Source organism: Crinia signifera, chromosome 2 (assembly GCF_055691185.1).
Source record: "Crinia signifera chromosome 2, ASM5569118v1, whole genome shotgun sequence".
Taxonomy (NCBI): domain Eukaryota; kingdom Metazoa; phylum Chordata; class Amphibia; order Anura; family Myobatrachidae; genus Crinia; species Crinia signifera.
The window spans coordinates 292,701,013-292,726,663 of record NC_139218.1 but is presented as its reverse complement, the minus strand read 5'-3'; the positions used below and the strand labels follow the sequence as shown (position 1 = coordinate 292,726,663).

General features: G+C 46.6%; 1 protein-coding gene across 5 annotated transcripts in view; it reads right to left on the bottom strand.

Annotated features, from left to right (window-relative positions):
- Positions 1-23,046, bottom strand: part of RBM26 (RNA binding motif protein 26) — an 85,528-nt gene extending 62,482 nt beyond the window's left edge. For 3 of the 5 annotated variants that reach the window (XR_014469730.1, XR_014469731.1, XM_083168812.1), the window contains exons 1-10: positions 22,748-23,043; positions 17,647-17,765; positions 17,115-17,251; positions 15,485-15,573; positions 13,713-13,859; positions 12,943-13,148; positions 4,104-4,364; positions 3,383-3,625; positions 694-837; positions 199-369 (exon numbers count right to left, since the gene is read on the bottom strand). Coding sequence is in view for 3 of the 5 variants with exons in the window: in XM_083168812.1 (XP_083024938.1) it covers positions 199-369; positions 694-837; positions 3,383-3,625; positions 4,104-4,364; positions 12,943-13,148; positions 13,713-13,859; positions 15,485-15,573; positions 17,115-17,251; positions 17,647-17,765; positions 22,748-22,806 (1,576 nt within the window). In the remaining 2 variants the exon portion in view is untranslated. Of the gene's footprint in view, positions 1-198; positions 370-693; positions 838-3,382; positions 3,626-4,103; positions 4,365-12,942; positions 13,149-13,712; positions 13,860-15,484; positions 15,574-17,114; positions 17,252-17,646; positions 17,766-22,747 lie in introns of all 5 variants that reach the window. The other 2 variants (XM_083168811.1, XM_083168810.1) reach the window with 2 other exon arrangements.
- Positions 23,047-25,651: the final 2,605 nt, after the last annotated feature.

Below are 25,651 nucleotides of genomic sequence, written 5' to 3'. Positions count from 1 at the left end.
GCACTTCTAATGGAACCAACCAACACATGTTACTGCATTAGGAGATTAAATCAACACACTACATGCCACTTTACAGATGTTGTGCATAAAATCACACCAGGTTTCCCTTCCTAGGGCCAACAATATATATTAAGGGGGGGGGGGGGGATCAGACAACAGCTAACATTTGTATTTAACAGTAGGAAATGCTGTCTGTACCTCTTGGTGGTAGATCCATATCTCCAGAAGTTAGGCCAATCAAATTAGGTCTTTGTGCATGCACACGATGGCGATATATAGGTCTGGAAGTGCTGGTCATACTTGGTGCCTCTGGATTATAACCATCAGCTTCATATGTTTCTGGGAACAAAGGAATAGGTCCAGGTGCAACTGTAAGAAGAAAAAAAAAATGAAGGAAAAGGTTTCTTCAAATATCAAGGCAATAAGACCATTTATGCAAAATAATCTCGCAAGCATATATAAATCACAGTAGGTGTGGTTCATACGCCAGCTCTGCTCTGGGTGAGAGGTGAGTGCTTTAATGTAAGGCTGTGTAGTAACGTGCAGAGATCGAGGTCCCCTAAGATAGGGCGACAATCTTAATAAAAATATGGAGTATCCCCATGCTGTTATTTGTTGGCAACAAATAAATTTGAAGTAGTGGTGCCAAATGTGGAAAACATTGTTTGTATGTTCAGAATAAATCACTCATACCTGAGGAAAATAGAGCAGGTGGTGGACCAGGGGGAGGAGGATGGTGGATGCCTGTAGTCACTACAGTAGGAACAGAGCTTGTGGCAGAATTTGGGGGAGCATCCATGCCAGCAGGCTGTAATGGTGGAAGAGGAGGTGGTGGGCCTGAATAACAAAGCAGAATTTAATAAACAAGCAAATCACTTGCACAACACAGTATCAAACTAAAGGGAAAAAAAGGTTTTTGTACCATTGAATCCTTTTCTCTTACTTGCTATGGGGAACACTGGAGGCGTTGAGAGAGCAGGTGTCACCGGGACCAACTGTCCACAACAACTGCCCTTATCATTTACCCCAAACATCTGCACAGGCTCCTGACCCCACTACACACCACTAGAGTGGGGTACACACTATAAGATTATCTTTCCCATCTGACTGGATGAAACAGAAATCTCGCAATGTCTGGGAACAAATTACAATTAACCATCTGCCCTTAAAATCTGGATAATGGGACATAAACTGCAAGATTTTCATTCCGACCAGATTGGAAAGATAATTTTTTAGTGTGTATCCAGTTCAACCCCTTGAGTCGTGGGTTTTGCTGGGACAGGACAAACCTACCAGGGCAGGTTTGTCCTGCCCCAGCAAAGCCTACCACAGATCGTAGGAAAACGCACAGTTCAGGTTTTCCAAGTCACCCAGCTGGTGCACTGTGTATCACCGACAGTCACAATTTAAAAATCCACAGGTGACCTTCAAAACGTGAACTGTTGGGGGAACTTGAGGACCGGAGTTGGGAACCCCTGATGTGGACAGGCATCTAGTGATTCTCATTGTGATGAGTGTGGGAGAAACATCATCTGTCTTACCATATCCCATCCCTCAGTTAAGGAAGAGTTAACGCCTGATACTTTTAGAGCCTTCTAGAGTCTAATAATCCCCAGCTTCAGGGTATAATAGTGTTCACACTAGGCTATTTTAGAGGGGCGCTGCGCTCTGCCGCTCTAGCAGCGCCCTGCTAGAACAGCCTGCTGCTGCGCATGGGGAAGCCCAGTGCCGCCGTAGATGCCAGTGCTTCCCCGGCAGGGCCTGACCCACCTACAACGATGAAATCAGTGGGCCTGCTCCGCCCCCTTTATGCTGCCCTCGTGCAGCACTGTCCTGCCCAGTTCCTAGAAAGAACACTATATAATGTAAAGGGCACAACAACCCAATACTCAGCTTACCACCAGACTTAAGTCTGTAAATAGGTTGTAATAACCTTCCTGCTGAACTTGGCACCATTGGGCAACAGTTGGTACTTTAAATGCAGACAATATGAACTTTAGTGCAATTACAAAAGCCTTCAAAAAGGTTGACATGAGGTGGGATTCACCAATACCATTTATGAAGTGAAACTCATTACCATTTATAGAAAATATTACATTTGAAGGCAGATAACCATTTGGCCGATCTAGTCTGCCCCTCTAACCATATTGTTACCTCAAACCCAATTTTATCCTTATTTCTTTGTAACAATATCCTTATGTCTTATCCCATATTCATATTCCCAACCATTGGTTGGTTATTACAGGTTGGGGTCGTTTGGTAGACAGCAAGTAGGCCGACACAAGCATTAGGCCGACACAAGCATTAGGCCGACACAAGCATTAGGCCGACACAAGCATTAGGCCGACACAAGCATTAGGCCGACACAAGCATTAGGCCGACAGTCAAAAGGCCGACAGTCAAAAGGCCGACATGGGTTTTTTTACAGTTTTTTTTACCCGAATATCGACACAGTCCACATGGACAGTTTCAGTTGCACTGCATCCCCTCGCTTCAATGGCTGCGCTCGGCACACTATTTTATTCTCCCACCAAGCCCTAGAGGATGGTAGGGCATGAAATACCGCCTCTCGGCGCAAAAAAAGAGAATTAAAAACCATGTGTCGACTTTTTGACTGTCGACCTAATGCTTGTGTCGACCTAGACCCATGTTGACCTAGACCAGTGGTAGCCAACCCTAGCCCTCGAGAGCTACCAACAGTTCACATTTTCCAGACAACCTAGCTGCTGCACAGCTGAACTCATTACTCACTGACCCATTTTAAAAGATACAATTGAGCTAATTAGCTCCATCTGTGTGATTCTGTGAGGAGACCTGCAAAACATGCACTGTTGGTAGCTCTCGAGAACTAGGGTTGGCTACCCCAGACCTAGACCAATGTGGACCTAATGATTGTCGACCAACTTACTGTAGACCCAATGTCCATATCCCGTTATTACCCAGCATAGGAGCATGTACACTTGGTGACTCCAATACAGGCGGCCTGCTGGCTCAAAGTAGAAATTGCCCGGATAGGACAGGATCCTGTGTTGACAGATTGATTTAAATAGTGAGCCCAGGCTCCTCATGACACTTCAATGAACCCGCAGCCTCCGATGTCCCCCCATAGCAAGAGAATATACAAACAACAGAGACTTCACTATAAAGTCAATTTGGCACATATTATAAACTTATTCCATATGCAAAACAAAAACAAATAAAATATGAAAAAAAACAAAAAAAAACAAAGCAAAAACAGCAGTAGAATGATAAAAAGTAACTGTCACACACATGGACGTTTATTCAGTGGCATTTCTAAATACAGTCCTTAAAGGACATTTTCCAATCATTCTTTAGAGTCAAATGCACATGGCTCATATAGATAACAGAGTTACTGTCGCACCTGTTACTGGAGGAAGACTGGGTGGCAGAGGACCTGGTGGTGGAACCGGTGGTCGCAAATTCACAGGTGGTGGCGTTAAAATAGAAGGTGGGGGAGGAAGTCCTGGAGGGGGTGGTCCATCTACAACCGGAGGCGGTTGTGCAGGGAATGGCAGTATTCCAGGTAGATTTACATCTTCAACAACTACAGGATCACTCCCGTGATCAAATGGACACATGTCACCTCTCATACAAAATCCCTTCTCTGAAAATACAAATGAAATACATAAATTGATGTACTGTAGAGTACAGCGGTGCAAATAAAATTTGAGAAACACTGTTATAACCATTAAAAAGTGAGGGGGGCGGGAAAAGGTCTATATTTTACAGGAAAGGATCTCCTGCTCTTATACCAAAGTGACTTATTTAAAAATACATTACTAAAGATGCACTGAAAGCTAGGTCTTATTGTGCAGCAAGTGTCACCCGCAAGGAACACAAAATACAATGAAACCTCAGTACACCTTTGACCGTGGATCAACTGCATAAATACTAACACCCAATTGTAATAACTTGTGATTTGCAGGCCTCGACATAAATCTGTCAAGACAGACAATGGATTGAAAGATCTTGGCCAATTTTTCCTTATAGCTAATTTCAGCATTAAATCTAGCTGCAATCTCACCACAATGAAGATTTTAGGTCAAAAGTATTTCATCAATAAAAATATATAAATTGTGTACCATCATAATCCCTGCAGCGCTTCTTGGGTATAGGAGGTCTTCCATAAGTGTTATGGTCCACTTGATCTTCATGAAATTCTGGCCAGTTCTCAGCTGTGTTATTACCGTGATGTGATGGAGCAATAACTGTGATCGTGCTACTTAAGGTTGGGACTGGGTAATGAGCAGAAACAATGTGAGGCACTGCAGATGTGGTCTGGTAATTATTGTCTGATGGTTCTGATCTATCTAGATCATATTTTGGTTTCCCAGCATCCTTATCTGTAAGCAGTAAACATATTTAAACTTTAAACAAATGGGGAAAAAAAAAATGCATGAACAACAAATCAACAGAAGTATAATTGTTTTTGAAGTTAAGGCCCCCATACACTATGCGATTTTGGGACAATTACATCCGATTTCGGCACTTTGGGCCGATAACCGGGTGAAATCATACCCCAAATCACAGATGTGTGACATCTGATCCGATCCGATGCCCAGTCCCGTGCCCATCGGATCGCATCAGGGAGGTCGGACGGTCAGCCCATAAGATCACGTCCAACCTCATGACTGACCGGGAGAGCAGCGGGATCAGCAGCTCTCATAAGCGGGACGCCGGAGCGGGCACTGACGCTTTAAATAGCTGGCGGCGGTGGCGAGTGATGGACCTGGCCGGGCGGTGTGATCAGCAGCGCTGCGGGACGGGCAGTGCAGTGGCGGGTATTCGATTTTTAAAATACCTGTCAAATGACTGGCCGTTCTCCGATTGGCTGAGAGCTCTCAGCCAATCAGAGAACGGCCAGTCATTTGACAGGTATTTTAAAAATCGAATACCCGCCACTGCACTGCCCGTCCCCGCTGCTGATGTCTGTGATCAATCATCACACACTGCCCGGCCAGGTCACCACTCGCCGCCAGCTACAGTAGTTAAAGTGTCAGGACCCGATGCCTGCTCCGGCGTCCCACTGATGAGTATCGCCGCCACTGCTCCTCACAGTCACCACCCGCCCCCTGCAGCTCCCCGTTACATGTGATAAATCGCAAGCGATTTATCACATGTGAATTGGCTCATCAAGTGCCCAATTGTATGTGTGCCTCCCGGGGAGCTGCCGGGCGGCTCACAGGCGAATTGGGTCCAACTTGTCCTAAGGACAAGTCGGCCTAATGTATGGGGGCCTTTAGTCCTTGGGGTTAACAATCAACTCTGAAACGTATAGATAAACCAATCTAAAAAAAAACTAATTGAGATGTGAAGTCCTTATCAAATCCTGGGTATAGACTTACAAGGTAGCAGGTCTGGAAAGACAGACACTGGAGTCAACCTGATTAAATACAAAGCATGCAACGTCGAGGGTCTTTGTGTGAATTCTGTTAGCAGTAAAACAGGGATTTTGTACTTACCGTAAATCCTTTTCTCCGAGTCCACAGGTGTCACTGGAGTTACACTGGGGAATAGAAGGCGACCACAGGGAGCATGGGCACTTTAAAATAATTAATCAGTGTGACCAACTCCTCCCCTTCTACTTCCCCTCCCAGGCAGTCATAAAGATCGTGCCCGAAAGGGAGCAGAAAGATATAACACACATCCGAGAGGAAGTTCATCACAACATAACATCATTCAATACGTATAGTAGAAAAAGAATATATATATATGAAAAAACAAAACACACACACACACACACACACAGAGTCAAACCAGACGAGACAGGTGTGTAATAACCATGTTTAAATAACCCTGACAAGGGAAAACTCCAGAGGTTACCCATTAGGAACCTAACACTGAACGTAACAGGTGGAGAACAGCGCTGAGGTGGGCGTCCAGTGACACCTGTGGACTCGGAGAAAAGGATTTACGGTAAGTACAAAATCCCTGTTTCTCCTTCATCCACTAGGTGTCACTGGAGTTACACTGGGGACGTCCCAGAGCTTTCAACCCGGGTGGGTGAGCGCTGAGATCCCCTTAAAACAGAGCGGCCAAACTGAGAAGCTGGTGCCGCAAAGGTATCAAACCTTCAAAAGCGCACAAAGGTGTGCCGACCTGACCATGTCGCAGCACGACAGAGCTGTTGCAAGGAGACCCCACGGGCAGCCGCCCATGAAGGACCCACCGATCTGGTGGAGTGCGCACCTATGTTAATAGGAGGCGTCTGAGCCTCAGCAAGGTATGCCTGACGAATAGTCAGACGGATCCATCTGGCCAGCGTTTGCTTTGAAGCTGGCCATCCACGACGCACTGGGTCGTAGGTAACAAACAAGACATCCGTCTTGCGAAGAGAGGCCGTGCGAGAGACATAAATCCGCAGGGCCCTCACCACATCCAAAGACCTATCCTCAGGTGAAGCCTCTGTGAATGCTGGAACCACTATGGGTTGGTTCACGTGGAACGCTGAGACCACCTTTGGAAGGAAGGAGAGACTGGTACGGAGCTCTGCTCTGTCCGGGTGAAACTGGAGGAACGGTGAGCGACAAGAAAGCGCCCCCAGTTCCGAAACGCGCCTGGCCGAGGCCAGAGCCAAAAGAAGAACCACCTTCCAAGTGAGATATCGAAGATCCACCTCTTCTAACGGCTCAAAAATCGATGACCTCAAGTACCTGAGGACCAACTCTAGGTCCCAGGGAGCCGTAGGCGGACGAATAGGGGGCTGAAGCCTCAGCACCCCCTGGAAAAACGTGTGGACTTCCGGAATGAGAGCTATACGTTTCTGGAAAAAAACTGAAAGTGCTGAAACCTGCACCTTAAGTGTATTCAGTCTAAGTCCAGAGTTTAACCCCTCCTGTAAAAACAGGAGCAACCGAGCCTTCTTGAACAGAGTAGAGGACACTCTGCGTCTTTCGCACCACGCCACATAGGATCTCCAAATACGATGATAGTGTCTGGAGGTGACTTCCTTCCTGGCCCTCATCATTGTAGGTATCACCGCTCTAGGGATACCTGCATGTCTCAAGATGGACCTCTCAGCAGCCACGCCGTCAAATGTAGACGTCCTAAATCTGGGTAGATGAAGGGACCCTGACTGAGGAGGTCCTCTTGAAGAGGTAGCGGACACGGCTCGTCGATTAGAAGATCCGTCAGGTTGGTGTACCACGAGCGCCGGGGCCAATCCGGCGCTATCAGAAGCGCTGTTACCCCCTCCCTGCGAATGCGCTGTAATACCCGAGGTATCAGCGGAAAGGGAGGAAAGAGGTAAATGAACTGGAACGGCCAAGGGGCGACCAGAGCGTCCACCCCTGCGGCCTGAGGATCTCGAGTCCGCGCGAAGTATGTTGGGAGCTGGAAGTTGTGGCGGGACGCCATCAGATCCGCCTGCGGACACCCCCAACGATGTACTAGGGACTGAAATACCTGAGGGTTGAGGCACCACTCCCCCTGGTGGGCATGTTGCCGACTTAGAAAGTCGGCCTCCCAATTGTCTACTCCGGGGATGAACACCGCTGACAAGGCCTGAGCATGATTCTGAGCCCAGAGGATGATCCGGCCTACTTCCTTCATCGCCGCCTTGCTCCGAGTGCCGCCCTGTTTGTTTATGTAGGCGACGGCTGTGGCGTTGTCGGACTGAACTCTGATTGCTCTGCTCCGCAGCAGGTGTCCCGCCTGCAGAAGAGCATAGTAGACTGCTCTGAGTTCCAGCACATTGATGGAGAGTAAGCTCTCCTGCCTCGTCCATAAACCCTGGAACTGGTGTTCCAGCGTTACCGCCCCCCAGCCTCGAAGGCTGGCGTCTGTGGTGAGGAGAGTCCACTCCCATATGCCGAACCTCCTGCCCCTTTGGAGGTTTTCGGAGTTGAGCCACCACAGCAGAGACAGACGGGCTCGAGGAGACAGGGTCACCCGCTGCTGAAGATGCAGGTGGGACCCTGACCACTGGTGAAGGAGAGACAACTGGAATTGGCGCGAGTGGAAGCGGCCATATTGTACCGCCTCGAAGGAGGACACCATCTTCCCCAAGAGTCTGGTGCAAAGGTGCACCGTTACCTGTGGCCGTCGCAAGACCGACCTGACCAGGACCTGCAGGGACTGAACCTTGTCGGGTGGTAGAAAAACCTTCATCTGCTGGGTGTCCAGAATCATCCCCAAAAAGAGAAGACGTTGGGACGGCTGTAGCTGAGACTTTGCAAAGTTCAGAATCCACCCATGACTGATGAGAGTCTCCTGGGTGAGTCGTATGTTGGACAACAGGGCCTCCCTCGAACGATTCTTCAGAAGAAGATCGTCCAAGTAGGGGATGATGGTAATCCCCTGTGCCCTGAGGACCTCCATCATCACCGCCATCACCTTGGTGAAGACCCTGGGGGCCGATGAGAGACCGAACGGCAGGGCCTGGAACTGCCAGTGTTGTTCCTGTATAGCGAACCGGAGGAAGGCCTGGTGAGGAGGCCAGATGGGGATGTGCAGGTATGCGTCCCTGATATCCAAGGATACCAGGAACTCTCCCTGTTCCAGTCCCTGAATCACCGACTGCAGGGACTCCATCTTGAATTTGACCGCTTGTAGAAACGGATTCAAATCCTTTAGATTTAGTATAGGCCTTACCGAGCCATCCGGCTTCGGCACAAGGAACAGACTGGAGTAGTATCCCTGAGTACGCTGATCCTCGGGTACTGGTATCACAACTCCCGTTGTCCGCAGCTTGTTGATTGCTGACAACAGAAGTTGCGCCTTGTCTCCTGAGACTGGGAGACCGGTCTTGAAAAACCTGTTTGGAGGGACTAACCTGAAATGGATTTTGTAACCCTGGGTCACGAGATCCCTTACCCACGAGTCCTGACAAGACTGCAGCCAGATGTGACAGAAGGACAGCAGTCGGGCCCCGACTCTGGGATCCCCCAGATGAGACCGTGGACAGTCATGCGGCTGGCTTTGAGGACTTGGGCTCCTGGACAGCTGCCGAGGCGCCTCTGCCTCGTCCTCTGGAGCCTCTAGATGGAGCTCCGCCTCTGGAACGACCTCTGAATCTGGTCGTAGGCCGAAAGGACCGAAAGGAGGGCCTATGAGGAGTCCTGCGTGTAGCTGGAGGAGCCGCTGAGGGAAGGAAGTGGGACTTACCCCCCGTTGCTTGGGAGATCCACTTGTCGAGCTCTGGCCCGAAAAGAACCTCCCCATTGAACGCCAGGGCCTCCACAGCACGCTTGGACTCTGCGTCAGCCTGCCATTGGCGTAACCAGAGAGCTCTGCGAGCTGATATAGATAAGGCCGAAACCTTGGCTGCAACCATGCAGACGTCAGAAGAGGCGTCTATTAGATAATTGGATGCCTCCTGGATCTGTTCAGCCAGCTGAACAATAGAAGCAGGGTCAGAGCCCTCACGGACCTCTGTTAGGATCTGAGAAGCCCATACCCCCATGGCTTTATTTACCCAGCACCCGACCTGGGCCGGACGCTGAATAATTCCGGCTGCTGAAAAAATAGTTCTTAAGGGTTACCTCCAACTTACGGTCAGAAGTATCCTTAAGAGTAGTTGCACCCGGCACCGGGAGAACCGTCTTTTTAGACAGTCGTGAGACTGAAGAGTCCACTACTGGAGGAATCTCGACCCTCTTTCTACCCTCTGGTGGAAGAGGATAAGCAGCCAGAAACCTCTGAGGTACCTGGAATTTTTTATCAGGATGATTCCAAGCCTGCAATATATGTTCATCCAACTCCTCCGCTGGGGGGAAGGTGGGTGACTGCCTTTGTCTCTTTCCAAAGAAAGAAGGACGAGCAGGAATGTCTGTGTCATCTGACACCTTGCAGGCAACCTTTACCATATGTATAAGGTCCTCCAGACCTGGAGTGGCTGGGGCCGGCTCTTGCGTAACTAACGCCTGAGCCTCAGGTTCCACATCATCATCATCATAATTATCTGGAAGGGCAAATTCGCCCTCCTCCAGATCAGGCATATCGTCATACTCCCCAGAATCCCCAGAGGGCTGTAATACCCTTTTCCTGAGTAAGGTAGGGGGATTTTGCCTAGAAGATGAAGCAATGGCGCCCTCCGCTGGTGTCAAGGCCTTTGTTAAGCTCTGCACAGCAGAAGTCAAGGAAGCCTGTTGAGTTCTGGAAGTTTCTCTGTCCTTTTGAGCTGCAGAGAGCTCGCAAGCTAAATGAGACATCACATCAGCTAATTGTGATGCCCAAACAGGGGTATGAACGGGGGACTCTGGAGCTGGGGGTAAAGCAGCGCATTTATCACATACAGAGTCTCCCTCCTTAGAAGGTGTAAATTTAACAGCACACTTCTTGCAAGTAACCCTCTTGGAGCTACCCCCTGCCATGGTTCAACAGAACACCCAGCAATCACCACACACTACCAGACTGATCACAGATAGTAGGTATAGGATAGGCAGCAATATATTATGCTGGAAGGGAGAGACAGTGAAAGTAAAAGAGCTGTCACAGAGCTTTGTACAGCGCTATGGCATATACCTAGGAGCGCTATAGCTCTAAGTTTGAGACACAGCCCAAACTGTCTCCACCTAGCTCTAATCCCCACTGTAACTCACAGACCGGATAGAGCGTTCAGCAGGACGGTCACCAGGGGACAGGAATCGCCCAACTGCAGTCAGGATAGATCTGCAGCGCAACTGTGGAGCCTCCAGCAGCGTGTTCAAACGGCGCCAAATGTCCAAGATGGCCGCCGCGACTTGCAGGAACGCTGGGGTATGCCAAGGCCTGCTGGGAAGTACCGCGCGGTAACTCCGCCCCCCGCCTGGCAGCTCCCTCACCCATAATGGCGCCAGGTTTAAAAAACCCTCTGCTGCACCGCCGTTTGTGTCCCTGACCTTCCTCTAATAGGAAGGCAGGGTAATACTCACAGTGCTGCGGCCATGCCGTCGGCGGTGGGGCTGGGGGAGGATCGGGTGCACGCTGCGTGAGAGCGGCGCCCGTTACAGCTCCAGAGACGGTGGTCTCTGTCAGCCAGGGAGCCGGGCGCAAACCCTTAAGCAGCAGCCGGCTCCCTCCGGCAGGCTCCCACGTCGCAGGCAGATAGTAGCAGCAACTATCTGCCTGTCCTCAAAGGCAAAACTTGCTGCTTTATGCCCTAATTATCAAAAAGCCCAGGAGATGAGCCAAATGTGACCTGCTCCCTTTTGGGCACGATCTAAGACTGGGAGGGGAAGTAGAAGGGGAGGAGTTGGTCACACTGATTAATTATTTTAAAGTGCCCATGCTCCCTGTGGTCGCCTTCTATTCCCCAGTGTAACTCCAGTGACACCTAGTGGATGAAGGAGAAAAAGTACAGCCACTGCCATGATGTTTCACACCAGCAAAATCTCCTCTAATAGGATTAACTCCTAGGTATACACCGGTTGTTGGAACTACACATCCCACCATGCACTGCAACAATTGTAATAGCTGGGATGTGTAGTTCAACAACCACTGGCAGGCCAAAGGTTCCTCATTTGTGTGCCCTCAATTTCATCAGGTTTCCATGTTTCTGGTGTAGAGGGATTTTAAACGTAAGGTTACTAGAAATCATCAACATTCTTATCTAATGAAGATAATGATCTGAGGAGTATGATCATTCACTTCTGTGACAAAGCAAGGACTGGGCCTGAAGTTAACGTCTGTAAAACAATACGCCGTTGTAATTTAATATTTTGAAAGAAATACACTACACTAAAAAAAAAAAAAAAAAAAACAGTAAAAATATATGGAACACATAATAAAAAGGATCTGATTTAACATACAGACTCTTATTTAGACCATAACCCTGCACCTATTACTAATACAGACCACCCTGCACCTATTACTAATACAGACCAAATTATTTGCTGCCAAACCTCAAGTGCTACCCAGCTCCAACGGCAATAATAGCATAGGATTCACGGACACGGGCCTTTATTCAGATCTGATTGCATTAAGAATTTGTTCTCAAAATGGGCAAAACCATGTGCACTGCAGGTGGGGCAGATATAACATGTGCAGAGAGAGTTAGATTTGGGTGGGGTGTGTTGATACTGAAGTCTAAATTACAATGTAAAAATAATGCAGCCAGTATTTACCGTGCACAGAAAGAAAATAACTCACCCAAATCTAACTCTCTATACATGTTACATCTGCCCCACCTGCAGTACATACGATTTTGCCCATTTTGAGAACAAATTTGTACTGCGATCAGACCTGAATAAAGGCCACTATGTGGAGGGGCAGTGGCAGGGTCTCTCTTCATGTGGGCCACTTCCAGTGAAGACAGACTTTACTTATATTCAACTCCTAGCATACATAGTGTTGCAGTTGCTTGAAAGTGTGAGATCCTGCCCTCATCCCTAAACTAGTGTTCCTTCTAGCACCCGCCATATTTGAAAACCCATGCAGTTACTCTTCCCTGCCTGGGGTGTCGCTGTCTGCTGTAGTGCTTCTAGCACAGTGTGGTCTGTCTATCAGCACTAATATGGAAACCAGACCTGTGCTAGAAACACCAGAGTAGACAGTGACACCCCAGGTAGGGAAGAGGAACTGCATGGGTTTTTAAATACAGCGGGTGCTAGAATGAACACTACCTAAACACCAAGGTTCTAGAGACTCTACTGTTAGAAAAATATAAAACCAATATAAAAAAATAAAGGATACTAAACTGGGCCTAATCATTTACGAACAAAGAGAAAACTCATAATTAAAAGGAGAGAAAACAATTTGCCTGGCAAGAGACCAAAAACCTTGGCTTTACAGAACAAGTACTGTATTTGAAAACAAAAATGAAGCAATAAAGTAGACACGGAGTGTCATTTATGAAAACTAGCGTAGAGCTCAATATGTACTAAAGGTGATAAATCCGTATTAATAAATCTCTCAAGCAGAGCAGTGTTATTAAGGAAAAGTAAAATCACAAAACGGATATAGCTACAGTCACTGTGATATGTACACATCCTGAGCTCACACCTCTGCTCCTTGTTCTGCTGTGGCTTCTATCTCTGTCTCTATCCCGTGGTCTCTCTTTACTCCAACTGCGGCTTCGACTTCTGCTATAACTGCGACTTCTCCCTCTTCTTCGGGTGTATCGATCTCTGTAGGAGTCTCTTCTAGGCATGTTACGGTCATACTCCCGTCTCCGAGAGCGGTCATCTTTCTTTCGGTCATCTCTGCTCCTAGATGTAAGTAATAAAATATTACCCAGAAGGGATGAAAACATATACATTCAATATATTGAACGGGTGGATGCATTTATTGTGGTATGAGATAAATGTGCGCTTTGTTTTGCCATGAAGTCTACTAGCCACAGGACTGTCCCAGCATATTGGTAACAAATGCCAAGGATGATCCAAAGAGGATTTTTTGTGTGCTCACCATAAAATCAAATTCATCCAGTTCATACACTCCCTGCAGACACAGATAGGGTCGATACACATTGGGGACACAGCAGGGACATCCCACATCTATTTACATTCAACCAGCAGGGAGTTGAGCACACACCATCTGCAAGTTTTGTTTGCAATTTACAATGCAATTATTTAAAAATAACAATAATTCACTTGCTATCGCAAAGGCCTTTATGGGTACAACACAGAAAAAGTCTTTGAGATAGCAAATTTAGTGAAAAATAGAAGCACAATTTTTTAAGCCACCAAATATAAAATATATAAAAAGGTGTCTTATGTTATCAATAAGAAGTAAATAAAACATACATATAATACAAAGCAACAATGATTTACCTAGTAGTCTTTGAAGTCTGTACTTTGCTCCCACTCAGACGGGCTGATGTATCAACATCTTGTTTCAGTTCCTGGCCTCCTGTTCTGAAAGTATTCTGAAGGGAAGTACCATCTCTATCAGAATTGCTTCTTTTTCTGTTGTTTTCCCTGATTAAAGAAGTGAAAGAAAGAAGCAAAATAGTTCTTAAGGTGCCCATACACGTCCCGATGCGGGCGGGCGTTTTCAGCTTAACTAGCACGCATTGCATGCCTTGTGCATATGATGCGATAAAAAGCAAGTACAAAAAGTATGTGCAGCACATACTTTTTATACTGTGCGATGAGGTGCCGCGGGAGCGCGCACTTCAAAGCACAGATCGCACCACCCGCATCTGGCCGTGTATGGGCACCATTAGAAAATGAATGTGTTCTTTTAATGCCAAAGTAGAGCCACAATAGCAGTCTCACAAAGTGCGGTTTCATTTACTGATTTGTACGTACAGATGGAGCACCTTTTAACCAGCGCCATGGCTCGCCAGATTGCCCCCGCTGGCAAGCTGGCACTCCATCTGACTGGTATATGTCTTGGTCCCACAAGCACACGCGTCCCAGTTACAGTGCGGCAAGGGATGCGAACCTTGCCCATCTTCACTTCAGGGAGACTGGCAGGGTTGGGGAGCGCCATTGTAAGGGGACGCGTGCGAGTGCGTTCCGACCGCCAGCCCCTGCAAGAAAAACCTGCGCTCCATCTGTACTCTACTACAACTTTTGCCAACCAATCGTCACTTACTGTTTTAGCCTTCGGTTGAAGGGCTTAAATGAACAATGTGAACCGAATGCACAAACAGGTTCTCCTGAATACAATTATATGCAGCATGCCTATAATATTCTGTGTGCAACCACAGCAGTATCTGCATACGAAATGCTACAACAGTGTTTTCCAAGAGAAAACTAATGGAGAAGCAGCATTCCTAGAAAACATTTTAATATACAGGAGCAGTCGCACACAGAATATAGGCATGCCACATATTTTTTTTTTTTTTTTTTTTTTACTTTTTTATTGAGACATTCTGTGCACTTTACATAACATATGCGATGTATTAGTTGTCACATTCTTAACAGTCAAAAGATAAGAATAAAGAGGAAGTTCAATCAATAATGGCGTTTGTTTGTGTACATTCATTTGGTTCTTGTTACAGTCTTCGAGGCATCAGTTAAAACATTATTTCACATTGCCACATATTTTAATCAGCAGCGCCTGAATTGTGCAAGAAGATACTTATTCAGCAAGAAAGATAGCCAGTGATTGGAACGGAGGACTCATCTGTACATTTGCATGTTTCACAAGGCTGCTGAACTGGCTAGACTTCTCAATGGGTAATTATTTTTTAACTAAATGCAGAAGTGACGTAAGCGAAAGTAGTCTCACACTTTTTACAAACAGGTATTACCCTAACATTAGTTATGTTCTTCAAATATATGAATACAAAATAAACAGAACTCATATTACAGTTGTTGCCACTTTATTAATGCTAGAATATATCTGCATTTAAATTTCAAGTCAGAGGTTTCTTTTTCGTTTTAAGGTGCCCATAGATGGTACAAATTAAATAGGTGCGATTCGCGCTCCCACGGGCAATCACATCACACTAGAACAAAAAGTATGTGCTGCACATACTTTCTGTAATAGATTGCATTGCCTCATGTCTAAAATGCATGTGATGCGATCAAGTACAAAATGCATGGTGCATATCACACATGTATGGGCACCTTTAATACTAATTACAATTTACCTGTTATCCCTATGGCGTGTGCTTGATGTCTGCGGACTATGATTCAGTCTTCTTGAAACTTTTTTTTCTATTTCTTCTTCTTTGGTTACCTAAAATCAAAAATAGGACTAATGGAAAATGTAATCACAATTATCGACCCTACATCTATAGTGTATTTTCAGACTAAACATCGGTTTCAAACATAGGATCCTCGGCTAGAACCATGATCATTTTATGAGATTGTCTACTAATTTTTCACTCAGTGGTTACCTCTAGTTGGATACTTGACACTTTGCACAACAAGTTGCACTTAAAAACACTTCTTTTATCTGCTCAGCCAACACTATTTGGAATTTGCAGTGGTCAAGTGTTTCCTTTAAATGTAAAGATTTATCCCATTCTCTAAGACTAACAATTCAGTTAATGCAAAACATTTTACCTGCAAGTTAAATAATACACACTGACATTTAGCTCAAAACTGAACATTAAAACTTGCTTGTGTCATTAAGAGAGCGTGCTTGGTATGACTTATTTATTACCAGTTATTTATATAGCATATGCATATTCCGCAGCGCGTTTTCTGAGAATAAGTCTCCGGCCCCAGTGGAACTTACAATGTATATAAACATATCGTATGTACACGCATTAATTCTAGGGTTCATTTTTGTACAATTATAACAGCTGTTTGTTTGGGCAAAAGTTTCAGTACCACTGGACATATGGCCATTCAGAACCAATGTACTATCAGCGCATAAGCAGGATGTTTAACAGGAGCACAATTATCCTGCATATGCAGCAAACACATGAATAGTTATTGCTGTCCAGAAGTTGGCCAATTTTACGCACACCTGGGAGTAGGAGACTAAAGAAGATACAGCTATGAACATGTATGGGCAATTCAACTCATTTAAGAAGGTCTGAAATGAAAAATGGGTACTTGTTTCCTAGCACGGCGCCCCCGATTTTGATCGTATACAAATCGCATTGCATGCAATATAGCGGCATGCGATGCAATATTTAATTGTACAAGCACCCTGATGGGTACTTACAATGTTAAATGCACCCCCATTGTCAACGCCACCCCCACTATCAACGCCAACCCAAAGTGTGGCGAGCGCAGCGAGCCCGTGAGGGGTGGTGGTACACGTCCTCCGACCTTTTCATACCCCCACTATCCACGTTGGTGCAGAGTAGATTTTAAAAAGTGTGGATAGTGGGGGTATGAAAAGGTCGGAGGACGCGTACCCCTGCGCTCGCTACGCTTCGGATTGGCGTTGATAGTGGGGGTGCATTTAACATTGTAAGCCCATCAGGGTGCTTGTACATTTGCTGGCATGCAATGCTATGCGATATTTCATTGTACAAGCACTCCTGTTAATTTAACAGGAATATTGCATCGCACACCACTAAGTATGGTATGCGATGGGCGCCGTGCTAGGAAACAAATATCGAAAAATCTCATCCATCTACATTGATCGCAAGTTTGGCATTGCAGTGCATAGAGGAGCACAGGAAAAATGATGTAGCTGGCACAAGCATATCTGGCCGCAATGTGCTCAGGCAGGCATACCACACCATGCTGCCTGTATTGGTTTATTGCCTAGTTGTGGGGGCAAAAATCACAACACAATATAGGCATAATTATGATTACCTCTTCTTTCCTTGCATCCTTTTCTTGGTGTTCCAATGTTTCTTCTTTTACAGTGACTGTTGATGTAGGCTCAGGTGGTGGGAGATAACTCTTGGAACTCACAGCTTCAAATAATTTATCCACAAAGCCTTGGGTTTCTGAAATTAGTTTAAAAAATGTAAGTTGAAAAAAAAAAAATACTAAAAACGTGTTGTGCATGCAGCAAAGCCCAGATGTGCGAATCAGGAAAATTGAGAGGGGGGGGGGGGGGGAGTACTTACACTACCATATACCTGCTTAACAGGCAGCAGTGTTGCCGATAATTCTCCACAGATCTACATAGCATTATGTACAGCTAAATCGTGGTAAAGCTACAAATATAAATATTTTTTTTTATTATTATTTTTATTATTATTCCTATAAACGTCACTGAGAACTTTTTTTATTTTAATGGAATTATCCTGGAAATATGAAACTTTACTGAAAAGTAGATTTACTTTTATTTTAGTGTAAACAGACAAGACAGCCACATTTGCACACTGTAGAAATGTACCTCGCTGAAGAAAAACATCCAGCTGATCTATGCACAGTGCCTTCAGTTCTCGGTCATTTTTATCCTTTTTTACTAAAGCAAGAACATACTTTGCAAGAGCAGAAGGGTCCGCATCACAACTGCAGTCAGGAAACAAGAAAAGAGGAACACGATCAGCTACATCAAACAATTCACCAACAGTTCAAACTCACTGTAACCAGTTAATAGTACAATTGGCAAATCATCCCACAGAGCAAATTCACATTATATTGGCCATGGTCCTCTGGCAAACATTACAGTATGCTTGTTGTAAATTCTGGGTGTGGTATGACTGCCGACAATCGGAATCCCGATTGCCAATGCTCCTACATGGGGATGAATGCAAAGAAGCCCATTTTGCAGGCTCGCCACGCTGCCAGCTTGGTGGCTCACTACAGGTTCTATTCTCCCTCATTGGGGTATGGATCCCCACAAAGGAGAATAGCCCCTGTCAGTGAGGATCCCCCCGTCGGAGCACTGGCAGTCAGAATTCTGATGTCGGTATTCTGACTGTCGGGATCCCCATTGTAGTGCAGTCATCCGGCACCCGTAAATTCTAGGTAGACACTGTACAACCATATTTTTCCTTTTATTTGGAAGGCACTACAAAAAACTCATACAGGGATCAAAAATGCTAAAGTGATGTCACAGATAGGAGCATAATGCAGGACACAATGCAGGACACACCAGCTAAATAGGTTACGATGGGCTCTCTACAATGAAGCGAATACTGACAGTCGAAGAGCATTTGAGTTCTGAACAAGAATGAGGTACTTGGACAAATGAGGGCTCCGTCATGCATAGGACTCCATTAACAGAAATTAATCTGTGGATTATCATTTACTTAGGTTTATGGTCTGCGCAATGAGTGTGTTTGTTATATTCTGGGATGTGTTGCTAGTTTTTCAAGGTTGTTTGTCTAGTGGACTAAAGGTCCATAAACAGAGCGATTTTCCCCCTGGCCAGCGATTATCTGGTAATACGAGCAGATGAGCGGCGGGCACCGATGATGCAGGAGCGTGCAAATGACAAAACTGAGCAGCTTTCAGCTCAAAGTCGCCCAGATAACTGTACCGCTAAATGAATGTGTTCATGGCACTTTGGGCCTTATTCTAGTTCACTCTTAGAGGCAAATTCCTTCCTAGCTGGACAAAACCATGTGCACTGCAGGTGGGGCAGATGTAACATGTGCAGAGAGAATTAGATTTGGGTGGGGTTTTTCTTAAAAGTGAGATCTATATTGCAGTGTAAAAATAAAGCAGTCACTATTTTCCCTGCACAGAAACAAAATATCTCACCCAAAGCTAAATCTCTCTGCACATGTTACATCTGCCCCCCTGCAGAGCACATGGTTTTGTCCAGCTAAGAAGGAATTTGCCTCAAAGAGTGAACTAGAATAAGGCCCTTTGTGTCTCTGGTTGCTATATGTAGTCACATATGGAGAAATATTTGTAATTGTAACCAGTAGGAAAAAAACACCTCATCAATAGAGTTTTGAACTCTTATCAGTAAGACCAAGCTGGGAGTGGTAGGAAAACACAGTTCATCTTGTTATACAGATTAAACAAAATAACATAATTTGCAAATTAGAGGAATAAGATGCAGAAGTGCACATTCAATGTAACAATCGTGTCACACCTAGACAGCGATGACAATTCTAATTCCAGTTCTGTGATTTTTCTTAGGTACTAGGGCCTGATTCAGACCTGCAGCACAATTTTTTCCATCTGTAAAAATTGTAGCCTTGCTAACAGGTCTAAATCAGGCCCTTAGGGGTGTATTCAATATGAGATTCCAGCCATCAGACCGTAGGGACAGTCACAATCCCGGGCCGTGTTCGCTTGATCCAACAGTAACTCAACAGTTGGAATTCGATGTTCAGGAAAGTCCGTGGATTGTTCAAAAAACAGCAGTGAATTTGACAGGCCACAGCCTTTCCAACAAAAAAGTCTGATCTGATGCCTTTTATATAATGCTGTCATTAACGGCAGCATTGAATAGGCGAGTGCCACTCCGGCACTGCCTGGAGTGATTGTGCCATTGAGACTGCTCACAAGCAATAGTAGCAGAGGTAGCATGACTGCAAAGCAGGTACAATAGCCAGGTGTTTAGCACACACATGAGTATTGGCTATATGCTTAAAACAGGGCTCGTCAAGCCATGGCGACCAGATTTTGCTTCCTGGCGTCCAGGTTTGGCAGGAAGCAGACCGCCCCGGGCAGGGTGGTGGCTTGCGTTAATGGAGCCAGTAGAGTGGTGGACAACTCATCCGGCTGCCGCTGTAGCAGAGCAGGAGCACTGGCGGCTATTTCAAAACTCATGGAGGGACAGTGGACGCTTTTTGCGGGTGACCCAGGGGCACAGGGATCACTCCAGCAGGTGCCCTGATGAAGTGCTCTTCTACCATGACAGCACTGGGGCCACACCATTCCCCCTCCTGTACACGGTCCTGCACATGGAGCAGCGGCACACAAACACACAGAGCGGATATGCAAGGTGACAGCTAACACCTGCTGGCTGCCTTTGTATCTGATGGATCAGGTCCGCTGCGCGGGTATTTCAATCTGAAGGCTTCAGTCGGAGCTCACTCTTGGCACCTAATTGGCTGCCTAGCTGCGAGCCAATCGAAGAGCTCACGGTTCGGCAGCTAATCAGGTGCTGGCAGTGAGCGCAGATTGAAGCCTTGATATTTGAAATAGCTGCGCCGCGGACCTAATCTGAATCGGCAGCCAGCAAGGGTGAGTTGTCATCTTGCGCTCTGTGTGCCGCCGCTCCACATGCAGTAACGTGTACAGGAGGGGGGGAATGGTGCGGCCAGCACTCTCACGATGGAGGTGGAGGAGCAGTTCATCGGGGCACCCGCTGGAGTGATGCCTGGTGATCCCTGTGTCCCTGAGTCATCCACACAAAGCGGCCACTGTCCCTCCTCTAGAGGGTCATATTCTGAGGTATGCAGTGTGTTTGTACCACAGTCTATATAAGTTCTGTATATGGGAGTTCTGGGTTTGTGGTGCAGTGTTATGTGTGTATCAGTGTACTGGGGGGTAACTCCGTGGTGCACTGTTTTGTGTGTGTATCAGTGTGCTGGGGGGAGCTCAGTGATGCAGTGCTATGTGTGTATCAGTGTGCTGGGCCGACTCAGTGATGCAGTGCTATGTGTGTATCAGTGTGCTGGGCCGACTCAGTGATGCAGTGCTATGTGTGTATCAGTGTGCTGGGCCGACTCAGTGATGCAGTGCTATGTGTGTATCAGTGTGCTGGGGGGAGCTCAGTGTTGCAGTGCTATGTGTGTATCAGTGTGCTCGGGAGACTCAGTGGTGCAGTTCTATGTGTATATCAGTGTGCTGGGCAGACTCAGTGATGCAGTGCTGTGTGTGTATCAGTGTAAATTTTTGGTGCGCACATTTCGTTTATAGTGGTCTGGCATCTGGCTCCTACACTTTCATCCCGGCTCCTAGATTTTAAAAAATAATTGTCGAGCCCTGGCTTAAAAGCCAATACACACACTGGGCGACTGAGCTGAAAGCAGCTCAGTTTACTCGTCTGAGCTGCTTTCAGCTGGAAAGCTGCCCAGTGTGTACGGGGCAGTGATGAGCAGAGAGTGCTGATGCGTGCTCCCACATCATCACTGGCCCAGATGCTCATAGCTGTAAAGACAATGGTACAGCACTTTGAGTCCTATTGGGAGATAAGCGCTATATAAATGTCATTATTATTATTATCTGCTGGTATGACCAGCTGATGTGCGGCAGGGTGGACATCTTTCCATAGCGTCCTGCTATATACTGTTGTCCACCCTTGGGTAAATTGCTAAACCAGGCGAAAAAACGCTCAGTGTATATGCACTGAGCGTTATTTCTGCTAATTATATTCTGGCCTCAGCAGTAGGGCTATACTGTTAACTTTTTCCCTCTGAAAATCATATTTAAAATCGCGAAATCATAACTGAAGGTGCCCATGCAAGGTGCACATCTTTTTAACTAGATCGCATTGCATCTTGTTCAAAACGCATGTGATGTGCTAAAGCAGCGTGCAGCACATACTTTTTGTGCTGTGCAATACGGGATGCAGTTATGATCCCGGCGGTCGGGATCCCGGCGTTCAGAATCCCGACGCCGGAATCCCGACCGCCGAAATGCCGACACATTCTCCCTCCTGGGGTGTCCACGAAACCCTTGGAGGGAGAATAAATTAGTGTGCCGAGCGTAGCGAGGCACCGGGCCCGCTGCGTGGCGAGCGCAGCGAGCCCGCAAGGGGGGGCGATCCACGTCCCCCCCTTGTCGGCATTTCAGCTGTCGGGATTCTGAACGCCGGGATCCCGACCGCCGGGATTCAGTACTGAATCCGTGCAATACATGGGAGCACACATTGCCTCGCAAAGCAGGATTGCGCCGTGTATGGACACCTTTAGCAACATCTGACAGATATGGGAACTTGTCATAATGAAACCTGCCCAAGTATGTACACATTTATTTTAATACATTAATTATGAAATTATTTTTGATTACTAGCATGAATACACAAGATTCAGTTATAGCTATACTTGGGTATATAAAATGTTTTAACAATTCAGAAATATCTTGCCTTGTAGAGAGATAAAGTGGACGGAGATAAAGGACCAGCAAAACAGCTCCTGTCATTTTTCAAACACAGTATGCAACATGACAGGAACTGGCTGACTGGCACTTTACCACTCTCCAAGTGCATGTGTCACATTATCTCCTGCATAGTCTATTACATGCAAAGCAGCGTGTGACCAGAATAAAGGACAAGTCTAATAGGCAGGTATGTATGACACTGTACCCACATGGAGGATGCCACCTGTTCTATGCCCTGATACATTCTGCCTCTAGAGCTAGTACTCCCCCTGTACACACATGGCAGGAGGATGTGTGCCTCTCTCAATACATATGTGTAACAGTCATACAGTACCATGCGTATGCAGGGTGACATGTTCTGGTCATGTGGCGAGACTGTTTACACATACATGTACTGGCAGACACACACATGTACACAGAGACCTAGCAGCATGCAGGCGGTGATGTGCCTCCAGTACAGGCCCCACACAGCCCAATACACTCACATGGGCTCTAACGTCTTTGATAGCCAGTGTTTCAGCGCCTCGAAATCCTCTATGATCATGTTGGTGCCTCTCCTGGGAGCCGCCACACACAGGCGGAGGCCCGGCCTGGTCTCGGGGCTCAGAACCTAGTTAGCGCCTCGGCCAGACGTCCGCTCTATAAATCCCCGCACGGGCAGCTGTGAGATCTCCCCACTCAGCAGCGTGACCATTAAACACGAAATTCACTTTTCAATCGCAGAAGCCTATGCTCTAAGATGGCGGCCACCAGCAATCGCGACACTAGACTATGCGCTACGTCATCACGTCGCCAACGTACAAAACCTAGTACACATGCGTGTTTGTTTATTTGGTGATAGCTCTGCGCCCCTAGTGTCAGCTTTATGAACTGTCACCGATTCAACATAGACACACAAAAAAGGGAGAAAAACTCATGTCGACCTTTTGCTTGTGTTGACCATGTCGATCTAATGCATGTAAAAGCTTCATATATCGACCTAATGCATGTTGACTTTTTATGTGTCTGCCTTTTGCACGTCGACCAATAGTGGTCAACGTATTGACTGTCGACCTTAATTGTGTTGACCATATGACCCATACGTGGGCTCTACTGCATTACGGTGTGTAAACGGCTCCGATATGGGGATACATCCAGTTGGAGCTATGGTGGAAAGGGGTCAGTACGGAGTTTGAACCAGTTTGGATCTGTGTTCCACATCTCTAGCCAGAATCAGGACTTGATTATGGTTGTTATGACAGTGAAAGTCATGGCACAACCGCACAAGAGAAGCTGGACAGCCAGTGCTCGCCTAACTTGCCCACCCACATCTGTCTCTGGATGCTACTGTGCTATAGTGTACTCTAGCGAACTTTGTCTGTATGGGGCTAAACAAAGTGTCTAATCTTCACCAGTCACCCACTGCTTGAAGATGACTGACACCCACAGATTGGAATATCCAGGTTAGGCCATATGGGTGTGAATCTTTAAGTTGACCAAACTAAGGTTGACATGCATTGGGTTGACCACTGAAGGTCGACAAGGCTTAGGTCGACACATGAAAAAAAGTTGACATGGCTAAGATTGACAGGGTCAAAAGGTTGACACAAGCATTAGGTCGACATTGGGAAGGTCAGTAGTCAAAAGGTCGACATGAGTTTTTCAAGTTTTTTGTCACAAATGTCAACACAGTTGACATGGACCCCATATTACGTTCGCCATGCTTTGGGCTCAGTACCTCGCTACGCTTGGGACACTATTATATTCACCCTCCATGCCCTAGTGGATGGTAGTGCATAAAAAACACCTGTCGGCACATGTGTGAAAAAGTGAAAAACCATGTTGACCTTTTGACTGTCAACCTTCCCAATGTCGACCTAATGCTTGTGTTGACCTTTTCACCCTGTCGACCTTAGCCATGTCGACCATTCTCATGAGTCGGATCTAAGGCCTTCAGTGGTCGACCCAATGCATGTGGACCTTAAGACCATCCACGTAACGACCATTTCCTGACCATATAGGCATTTAATAAGAAGTAGGACTCAAGAGATGAAACAAAACATATTTTTAGAGAATGCATAATAGTTAAACATCAGGAAACGAATAGACAAGCAATAGCTGTAATGAAAAAATCTGATGAAAAGCAAGAGATCACAGAGGCAAAAATGCCCTGGTGCTCAGGCACAGTACTATGCAATGATCCTGTTGAAGACATGGATAAATGGATAAACGACCGAATCACTTCTCTGCTAATTTGCAGAGCCCTGTGATCAGATAGCCGCCACCCTGCTAGAAGGAAAACCCGACCTGTGCAAGGCTGTTAATACCCTGCGAAATATCACAGATAGACGATTAGCTGCAAATCCATTTAGAACTCACTCACTATGTAATTATATTTCCACTGTGTGTAGACTAGAGATGTGCGGGCTCGGATTCCTCAGATCCGAGCCAGCACGGACGTCATCAATCCGGGCCCGGATACGAGCAGCGCTCGGCGCTTCCCGCCTGACTGGAATCCGGGCGCACGGGCAAAACGTCATCGCCCGGCGTCGGATTCTCGCGAGATCACGGAACCCTTAAATTCCGCAACCTCGCGCCGCCATCTTCACTCCAATCTCGGAGAAGGGTAGGGAAGGGTGTGCTGCTGCTGTGTGTGGTCTCTGCTGGGGCCCGTGCTGCTGTGTACTGTGTCTCTGCTCAGTGATCAAGACATCACCATTGCAAGGATGACTGGTGCTGTGTTCTGTCTCTCCCTTGTGCTGGGGCCTGCCTCTGCTGAGTCTGCTCCTGTATAGTCAGTCACAGTGGCCCTTATTCTGATCGGTGCGGACTTTTCCGCATTCTTTCGGATGGCGTTTTTTAGCCGTCTGCGCATGCGTGGAGAACGCGACGCGCATGTGCCACGCATGGTCTCCGTACTTGTTCTCACTAATCCTGTACAGAACTGTGCACCGCATACATTCGGGCAATAGGGGTGTGTTATGGGCGTCATGCGGAATGACACAGGGGCGTAGTTTCAAAGTGGGCTAAACTGGGCGGAAACATGGGCGGACACGGGGGAGTACACATATATTGGTAGGCGTGCATTCGGACAGCACGCCGAATGCACGCGAACAAAAAGGGAAGAAATGTGCGGTGTCCAAAAGGTTACTTTTGCTTTGCGGACACCACTCGGTCATGCGCTAGGCAATCGGAACGCCTAATCAGGACGGACGCACCTCAACCAATGTCATCTGAACCCAATACAATCACATACTTTACCCATGACTTGTTAATTACACGCTTCTCACTGCTACAATTGGAAGCATTGCAGCTTAAAGGGAACATTACATGCTGCACTTGTCACACACTTTAACACTGCAAATAATGCACACAACTTAATAATATTAATACTAGAGATGTGCACCGGA